Source organism: Triticum aestivum, chromosome 1B (assembly GCF_018294505.1).
Source record: "Triticum aestivum cultivar Chinese Spring chromosome 1B, IWGSC CS RefSeq v2.1, whole genome shotgun sequence".
Classification (NCBI taxonomy): Eukaryota; Viridiplantae; Streptophyta; class Magnoliopsida; order Poales; family Poaceae; genus Triticum; species Triticum aestivum.
This window is the reverse complement of record NC_057795.1, coordinates 304,495,041-304,503,812: the sequence shown is the minus strand read 5'-3', so window position 1 is coordinate 304,503,812 and position 8,772 is coordinate 304,495,041. Positions and strand designations below refer to the sequence as shown.

At 43.3% G+C, this 8,772-nt stretch overlaps 1 protein-coding gene across 2 annotated transcripts; it reads right to left on the bottom strand.

Moving 5' to 3' along the window:
• Nucleotides 1-1,866: 1,866 nt before the first annotated feature.
• On the bottom strand, nt 1,867-5,234 carry LOC123120837 (uncharacterized). Of its 2 annotated transcripts, XR_006459575.1 has the most exons (4): nt 4,602-5,234; nt 3,642-4,453; nt 3,477-3,551; nt 2,088-2,258 (listed from the first exon to the last, which is right to left on the bottom strand). XR_006459575.1 is itself a non-coding variant. In XM_044540826.1 (3 exons), exons 1-3 carry the CDS (start codon nt 3,698-3,700, stop codon nt 1,973-1,975), a joined length of 420 nt encoding a protein of 139 aa, XP_044396761.1. In that variant the 5' UTR covers nt 3,701-5,234; the 3' UTR covers nt 1,867-1,972. The 2 variants fall into 2 exon arrangements, 1 of the variants encoding a protein (XP_044396761.1); XM_044540826.1 differs by having other exon boundaries at nt 1,867-2,258; nt 3,642-5,234.
• Between the last annotated feature and the right edge of the window lie 3,538 nt (nt 5,235-8,772).

Sequence of the window (8,772 nt, the reverse complement as noted above, 5' to 3'; positions counted from 1 at the left end):
ACTCATCACACATGTTATTGATCTCATGTTTATTAATCAAATCAAATGCATGCTTTTTCCCACCAGCCAATTATCTATGTATGTTTGTGTAAATTCAAGAAAATGCAAAAAAATAAAACCTCGGCAAACTATCTATGTTTGTGTAGGAGATCATGTGTGCAAAATTTGAGGTGATTTAGAGGAGGTCAAAGAAATTTGAATTTGAGAAATGTGCTCCAAATGAGCTTCCAGGCTAGGGTAAACAACCCATTTGTAATCAAGTTTTTTTTGTACCTACTCTAAATGAGCCAAATGTTTTTTATTAACACCTATTCAATCTACATAGTGTAGATTTGAAGTCTCACTTTTTTTGAATTAATCTTCATATTTTTACATTTCTTTTAAGAAATATCTATAATATAAAAACTATTAAAAACACGTTTAAAATATGAAAATGGAAAACTAAGTTCAGATTCTTCTTATTCACTTTGAAATAAATCTTTGGTGATTTTTTTGATTTTTTGAATTTTTCAAAAACAGAAGGTAACCCTACCTCATCTCCTTGAACAATATGAAATTTTGCAGGTGATATCTCATATGTGTGAAGGTTTTCTCATGACAATGACCATATACCAAGTTTATGATTTTTGATCAGTAACATGTCACATAAGACAACATTGTGCGCAAGTTTCATATTTTTTGTTTTTTTAATTAATGGTGCTCATTTGACCTCGATCGTGCCAACTAGGGTTTTTTCATGAAAATGACCATAGGCCAAGTTTAGTATTTTTCATCGTTAGTGTGTCTTATAAAACGACTAACAACGAAGATTTGATATTTTTTCAATTTTTTTTAAATTAGTTATGCGCAGTCAAATTTTTCGTAACCCCGTTGACTAGCTCAAAACCCCTCTAAACCCCGCGGGGTTTCGCCTAACCCTAGCTCCAATCTTCAGCCGTCCGATGATACCCTGGCACCAAGCTACATCCCTTAGATGTGGTCTTCTAGAAGGAATTCGGTGGGCAGGTTGCGTGCAGGCTCCGCATTGTTGGATCGTGGGGCGATCCGCGAGAGGCGATCCTGTTGGTTGTGCTCGGCTGCTCGCCCACCACTGACTCCGTGAAAAAAAACATTGTTATTGGGTCCAAAAGGAAACCAAGCTCTGGTTGGGCCGTCGAATTGCGTCGTTTTTTTGTGAACGTGCTGGCTCTGTTTTTTGTGAACGTGTTGGCTCTATATTTTTTTGCGTCGTTTGAAATTACACAACAATTGACATTGTGTAGAAAATTTAGTTCTTATATATATATATATATATATATATATATATATATATATATATATATATATATATATATATATATATATATATATCATACTAGCAAAAGAGCCCGTGCATTGCAACGGGAGAACAAAAAATCATAATCTCCAATGACCTTAACATTTTGCTATATCACCGATAACATTTTGTCGAACATTTTGTTCTTAATCCTAAAACTGCTTGATCATGAACAGCCGCTTCAAGCCGTGCTTTCGCTACTCTTTTTATTTCCTTATTATGCAATGTGACCACCAACGCAAAACCGGTGCAACCGCCTCTCTTATATACGATAGGTACTTGAAGTGCTCCATGACGCGCCCCATGGGTAGCATCAATTGTCTAACCGTGGACATGTTGGAGTCTGCGACGCCTCGGTGGTTTACATATCTGCATAATTTGATCCATGTCAAGTGGTATATTTATTTCTCAATCTGTCATTTTTTCCATCTGCTCCTCAGTGAAATCACTGGTAATGGTGATTATCCTGTATTGTGCAATGGTAAGTTAAATTGGTAGCAACATTCAGTTTTTCTTGCACTGCGAGTACGATTGAACTCATTGTAACATAGTAGTAACAATAGAAAAGCTTGAAAAAAACTGATAAGAATATGTCAATATTACACAATCAGTGTAAAAGTCAACCTGCTCAATTTTATTAGATACAAATTTATACATTCACAAAATAATATTTTGGAAGTCTTGCTTTAAAAAACGAAGCCGGCACCTAGTTGTTGATAAACGGGTGACCTTTGTCCACCACATACTCTTATCTTCTCCTTTTTTTAGTTTCCAAACCAATGCATATGCTCCCAATCTTTTCCCATTCGGTTTGCTTTCTTGCTTATCCATCCAATCTAGCACCGAAGCAGTACCTTCATCCGAAGGCAGCCAAGAGCAGCAGGAGCAGTTAGATGAATCAGCGGCAAGTTCAGAGAGCTTTTTTGGTTGCAGAGTTGCGGAGCTTCAGAAAATTCACAAGAACGTCAAAGAGCAGATAAATATTCGTACAAATTTCTTCCATCGTTAACTTGGAGAAAAAATAGCACCAAAATATGTTCCATCGTTAAATAATATTCAAGCATGGTCAGCCAAGTGCAAGAATAGAAAGTATACATCTGAACCTAAAAAGGATGTCTGACCATCTTAAATAATCAAGAGTTGTACTGCTTCTAGATAAAAAAATATTGTACATTTGTTTTTGGTGCAAGTCACATGTTTGTATTTAACTGAATACTTAGCTAAATATGCACAGAAAATATGGTCCACCATGAAGAACCATTTTACATAGGTGATGAAGTGCACAATATAATTGTTGGTCACCTTCCTAGCCTACTTTGAGCATGCTCGGACCTGCATAACCATTTGACACCAAAAGGTTCTATGTTTCTAAAAAAAGGTTATATGTTTACTAATCCATCTATGAACTCTGGATATAAACAAACTGGGTCTATGAACCAATTAGATACAGAAAAAATGGCTTTGTTCCGGTAGGACAGGTGATGGAAGGCAAGGATGGACATTCTTTAGTGTAGACTACAGGCAGAAGAAAATCATATATCAGGTCCATTTCTATTTCTGAGTTGATTTTTACTTCTGAACAGAAACAAAAGGAATGCAATTTTGTATCACTTCTAAATATGGACTGAAAAGGCATGTACGCATTGATATTCTGATTCTTGCAGCATGGTGCATCATGTTTTTCAAAGTTGCTGGCACGCTAGACATGCTATTACAAACCCACAGAATATCAGAGATGCAATGTTGATTCTTGATGAAGTAAGTTGGCTCTTAGTATTTTTCTCGTAAGATTTTTTTGGTAAAATCAGTGGATCAACAAATACACATATTACAAAAGACGTGATAGATAACCAAAGGTATATATCTCTATACATATGCACAAAAGGGGGAGGAGTGGTTGGTCTATGATCTGAAATGACATCACGTACTCATAAAGCCAACTGGTATGAAGACCAACTTGCTGTTGCTACTTAGTGTTATTAGAGACCTTTGGCTATTTCAAAATACAATGGAACAGAATCCATGCTGAAACTCCAGGCTGTCCAACCGAATATAGAAGAAAAAATAGAGTCCTACCTGATATTCTGACTGTCACATGCAAGCAGTAAAAACAACTCATATAACTAAAAAGTGGTGGCCAACCAAGTGAACAAGAACAAACCTGTATTTTTCATGACCACTTATTCCCGAGCACAACAAAGGCAATGTCATATCCCTTGCAACCTTGGAGACATACCTGAAACAAAGCCATACTTCAGAAGATCCTGGAGAGCAATGAACATGGCTGGAATTACACTAACCTCTTCTGCTCAACCTTGTACCTCACCTGGAGTGTAGAGCCAAAGAGCCCTTCCAAGTCTGATCCAACACCTCATACTGATCCATTCCGTCTCACGTTAGTATGATACAACCCAAAATATTTGCTTCCCTACAAAGAAAAGGATGGTTCTGTAGGGGATTGTAAGAACTCCCAAGGAAATTGCTTGGTACAAACATGTCTCGTCCATCCCCTTGCAAACAGTTCTCCTAATAGTCATACTGTCCATTTTGTAGGGGATTGTAAGAAATTTCCAAGGAAGTTGTTTGGTACAAACCTGTCTCGTCCATCCCCTTGCAAACAGTTCTCCTAATAGTCATACTGTCTATTTTGTAGGGGATTGTAAGAAATTTCCGAGGAAATTGTTTGGTACAAACCTGTCTCGTCCATCCCCGGATTCTCAAATCAAATTGCACTTTTATGAAATGGAGAGTATACTATTAGGAGAATAATAATAATGATTTAGAAAGTAACTATGGAGAAAAACAATCATGTCTAAACAATATTTGTTCCACCAGATCCATAAACTCCAAGAGATTTCACTAAAATACACAGTTCAGAAATGTGGTAGTACTTGGTTTCATGCTAAGAACTTTCTGGCACATGGGTTTTTAATGGAAGCTGCGAGGAGGCTTGCTGCTTTGTTTTTCTACAAATAGAAAACAAAATATTCACAGGACAGAAGAAGAGAACCTTGATTCCCTCTTCATCAGATTGTATACAGTGTGAAGAGGCATGAATCATATCACTCCTTTCCAGCTTTAAATGGCTTGCTGACATCTTGATGGCAACCTCGCGTCCGGCGTAGCAGGCCGAACTACCTACATCATTGCAGGCTCTCTTTATGCGCGTGCAACAGCTCACTGAAGTTCCTTGGTTTGCTCAGCCAAACACAGCCACAATGGCATGGACGAGCATAGCACCAATGAGTCCCTGTCATTCGTGACACATGCAGGTCAAAAGACTTACTGCTTCGTCGTGGAAACCTCCATCGAAGTCTATGGTCGCCCAAGTGATGCCATCCTTGATGGGAATTCCGTCAAACACCCTGTGGGCGGCCAACATAGCTCGTCTAGGAGAGCAGCAGCCCATTGGCTAGCAGTAGGGGAGGGCAAGATGTGGCGCATCCAGCGGTGATGTCGGTGACCTCGTGGTGTTGATAGAAGCCCTGGGGACGGAGATGTAGACGTCCTCGCCGGGATCGACGTGGAACACGTCCACAAGGCGAAGAACGTCGCCGGCGCCCGCACATAGGACGCTGCTGGGCCCGTCCACAATTCATCGTAGCTATCCTGCTTGTTGTCGGTGAGGTCGTCCACGGGATCAAGAACACATGGCTGGCGACGGCGGTTGGATAGACCCAGCTCGGGCCGACCCGCCTCGAACGCCACCACCACGGGGCGCATCGACCTTGAGCGAGCTCCGCGCCGCACTTGCGTGTTACCACGATCTCAGCAAATCAGGTGGCTCGCGCGAGGAGGAGGTTCTTATAGGAGGAGGGCGAAGGAGTTGCCATCGCCGAAGAGGATTCCTCGAGACCGGAGAACGGATTGAAGAAGAGTCCTTTTTTGAAGGAAGGTGGAGAAGAGTCCTGGATCAGACTTTTTCTCCTCAACTGCGGTTGGGTTGTTCGGCCATATAAGAGACTAATAGCCACTTTAAAAAAGTAGTGCGGGTTCAATATCAAAAACTACGGGGTGTCTTTTGCAAAAACACTGCGACGGTGAACCCGGAGACCCAATCCGTGCTTTATTATTAGGGAGAGATATATATGACCACGGATTCCCACGCATGCAATTAGCTTCTTTTTCTTTTTCTTTTCAAACCATCATTTCCCACGCGTGTACACTCCCGATGTTGCGGTGGGTCTGAAAAATGGGCTACTAACTTCACATTTGACCCCGTTATTGCCACGGCCAAATAACACATAGCACTACAGCTATTTAAGCCATACTCTGCCTCTGCCATCTCCCACCCTCCGCCTCTGCCATCCCTCATCCATCTGCCCTTCTTGCTCTTCAACTCCTTCTCTTTCTTCTGCACATCCCTCAGCCATGCAGTACACCGGACCAACCTACTGCTTCCCACCCACCGTGCGGAGAGGCTCTATCCTACCGGCGTGTACGTTGATCGCACACTACGTGTGTGGGCGATATCAAGGTTGAGGACCGCAAGGAACTTCACCGAGTTCTTCCTCGCGTCCAGATACCACCACCTCCCGAGGGGATCTCCAACGATGTTCCGTGTCGAGGAGGTCATCCAAAACCGGGTGGTGGTTGCTCTCCTTGCCCTTTTCACCAACACATTCGATGCCTTCTAACTCCTCGGCCGGGTGTTTTGGTGTGACTCTGAGTTCATCGCTTTCACCACCCACAACAGGTTCACAGAGTACACCAACATCTTCCCCACCGTGACGTGCATGCACACTCTTCCGTACCCCATCGACAACGCCCCGGGGGAATAGTGAAAAGGGCACCCGGAGGAGGAGCGAGGTGGAGAAGGCGGTGGCTAGGGTTCTAAACGCTCTATCTTTTTTTTACTCTATGTTATGTTAAGCTGTAATTGAACTATGTTGGAGTTGCTATGGGCTTGTTGGCTTAAGTTTTCTATCTATTCTATTATTAAGTTCTTCCTAGTTTGAACTATGTGATCGTGTTATGGGCTTGTTGGCCCTATCTACATATTGGAACTACATATTTGTTGATTGTTTTCTTAGAGAGCTCGACTTGTTAGTAGGGTTCCCTTGTTAGTAACCACCTAGTGCATATAAGCAAGCTTTGTTAGTAGGGATGAATGAGTAGAGCTAAGCAAGGGAGTGGCTCTTTTTTTACACAAGCCACAAATATGTAGCTGTTGGGGAACGTAGCAGAAATTCAAAATTTTCTACGCATCACCAAGATCAATCTATGGAGTGACTAGCAACGAGAGAGGGAGAGGATGAGTGTATCTTCATACCCTTGAAGATCGTGATGTGGAAGCGTTACAAGAACGCGGTTGGCAGACTCGTACTCGCAGCGATTCAGATCGCGGTCAATTCCGATCTAAGCGCCAAACGGACGGCGCCTCCGCGTTCAACACACTTAAAGCCCGGGGACGTCTCCTCCTTGATCCAGCAAGGGAAGATGAGAAATTGAGGTAGAACTTCGACAACATGACGGCGTGGTGGTGGTGGAGCTCGTGGTTCTCCAGCAGGGCTTCGCCAAGCACTACGGAGGAGGAGGTGTTGGAGGAGGGAGAGGGCTACACCAGGGAAGAGGTGCGGCTGCCCTCCCACCCCTCCACTATATATAGGGGCAAGGCGAGAGGGGGAGGCGCCCTAGGGTTGTTGGGAAACGTAGTAATTTCAAAAAAATTCCTACGCACACGCAAGATCATGGTGATGCATAGCAACGAGAGGGGAGAGTAATGTCCACGTACCCTCGTAGACCATAAGCGGAAGCGTTATGACAACGCGGTTGATGTAGTCGTACGTCTTCACGATCCGACCGATCCAAGTACCGAACGTACGGCACCTCCAAGTTCAGCACACGTTCAGCTCGATGACGATCCCCGGACTCCGATCCAGCAAAGTGTCGGGGATGAGTTCCATCAGCACGACGGCGTGGTGACGATGATGATGTTCTACCGGCGCAGGGCTTCGCCTAAGCTTCGCGACGATATGACCGAGGTGGAATATGGTGGAGGGGGGCACCGCACACGGCTAAGGAACGATCACGAAGATCAACTTTGTATCATGGGGTGCCCCCTGCCCCCGTATATAAAGGAGCAAGGGGAGGAGGGCCAGCCAAGGAGGAGGAGGCGCGCCCAAGGGGGGAGTCCTACTCCCACCGGGAGTAGGACTCCTCCTTTCCTAGTAGGAGTAGGAGAGAAGGAAGGGGAAGAGAGAAGGGAAGGAAGGAGGGGGTGCGGCCCCTCCCCTTAGTCCAATTCGGACTAAGCCTTGGGGGGCGCGCGGCCTGCCCTAGGCAGCCCCTCTCTCTTTCCCGTATGGCCCAATAAGGCCCAATACTTCTCCCCGGCGAATTTCCGTAACTCTCCGGTACTCCAATAAATACCCGAATCACTCAGAACATTTCCGAACTCCGAATATAGTCGTCCAATATATCGATCTTTACGTCTCGACCATTTCGAGACTCCTCGTCATGTCCCCGGTCTCATCCGGCACTCCGAACTCCTTCGGTACATCAAAACTCATAAACTCATAATATAACTGTCATCGAAACCTTAAGCGTGCGGACCCTACGGGTTCGAGAACTATGTAGACATGACCTAGAACTATTCTTGGTCAATAACCAATAGCAGAACCTGGATGCCCATATTGGCTCCTACATATTCTACGAAGATCTTTATCGGTCAAACCGCATAACAACATACTTTGTTCCCTTTGTCATCCGCAATGTTACTTGCCCGAGATTCGATCGTCGGTATCCAATACCTAGTTCAATCTCGTTACCGTCAAGTCTCTTTACTCATTACATAATGCATCATTCTGTAACTAACTCATTAGCTACATTGCTTGCAAGGCTTATAGTGATGTGCATTACCGAGAGGGCCCAGAGATATCTCTCCAACAATCGGAGTGACAAATCCTAATCTCGAAATACGCCAACCCAACATGTACCTTCGGAGACACCTGTAGTACTCCTTTATAATCACCCAGTTACGTTGTGACGTTTGGTAGCACCCAAAGTGTTCCTCCGGTAAACGGGAGTTGCATAATCTCATAGTCATAGGAACATGTATAAGTCATGAAGAAAGAAATAGCAACATACTAAACGATCAAGTGCTAAGCTAACGGAATGGGTCAAGTCAATCACATCATTCTTCTAATGATGTGATCCCGTTAATCAAATGACAACTCATTTGTCCATGGCTAGGAAACATAATCATCTTTAATAAACGAGCTAGTCAAGTAGAGGCATACTAGTGACACTATGTTTGTCTATGTATTCACACATGTACTATGTTTCCGGTTAATACAATTCTAGCATGAATAATAAACATTTATCATGATATAAGGAAATAAATAATAACTTTATTATTGCCTCTAGGGCATATTTCCTTCAGTCTCCCACTTGCACTAGAGTCAATAATCTAGTTCACATCATCATGTGATTCAACACCAATATTCACATCTATA

What these genes read in the sequence shown, in the direction of transcription:
- LOC123120837 (XM_044540826.1), bottom strand. Translation starts at nt 3,700, where the DNA reads ATGGATCAGTATGAGGTGTTGGATCAGACTTGGAAGGGCTCTTTGGCT. An exon ending in TCTTTGGCTCTACACTCCAG is followed by an intron (nt 3,552 to 3,641) that starts GTGAGGTACAAG and finishes GCTTTGTTTCAG; the next exon opens with GTATGTCTCCAAGGTTGCAA. An exon ending in AGTGGTCATGAAAAATACAG is followed by an intron (nt 2,259 to 3,476) that starts GTTTGTTCTTGT and finishes AATTTTCTGAAG; the next exon opens with CTCCGCAACTCTGCAACCAA.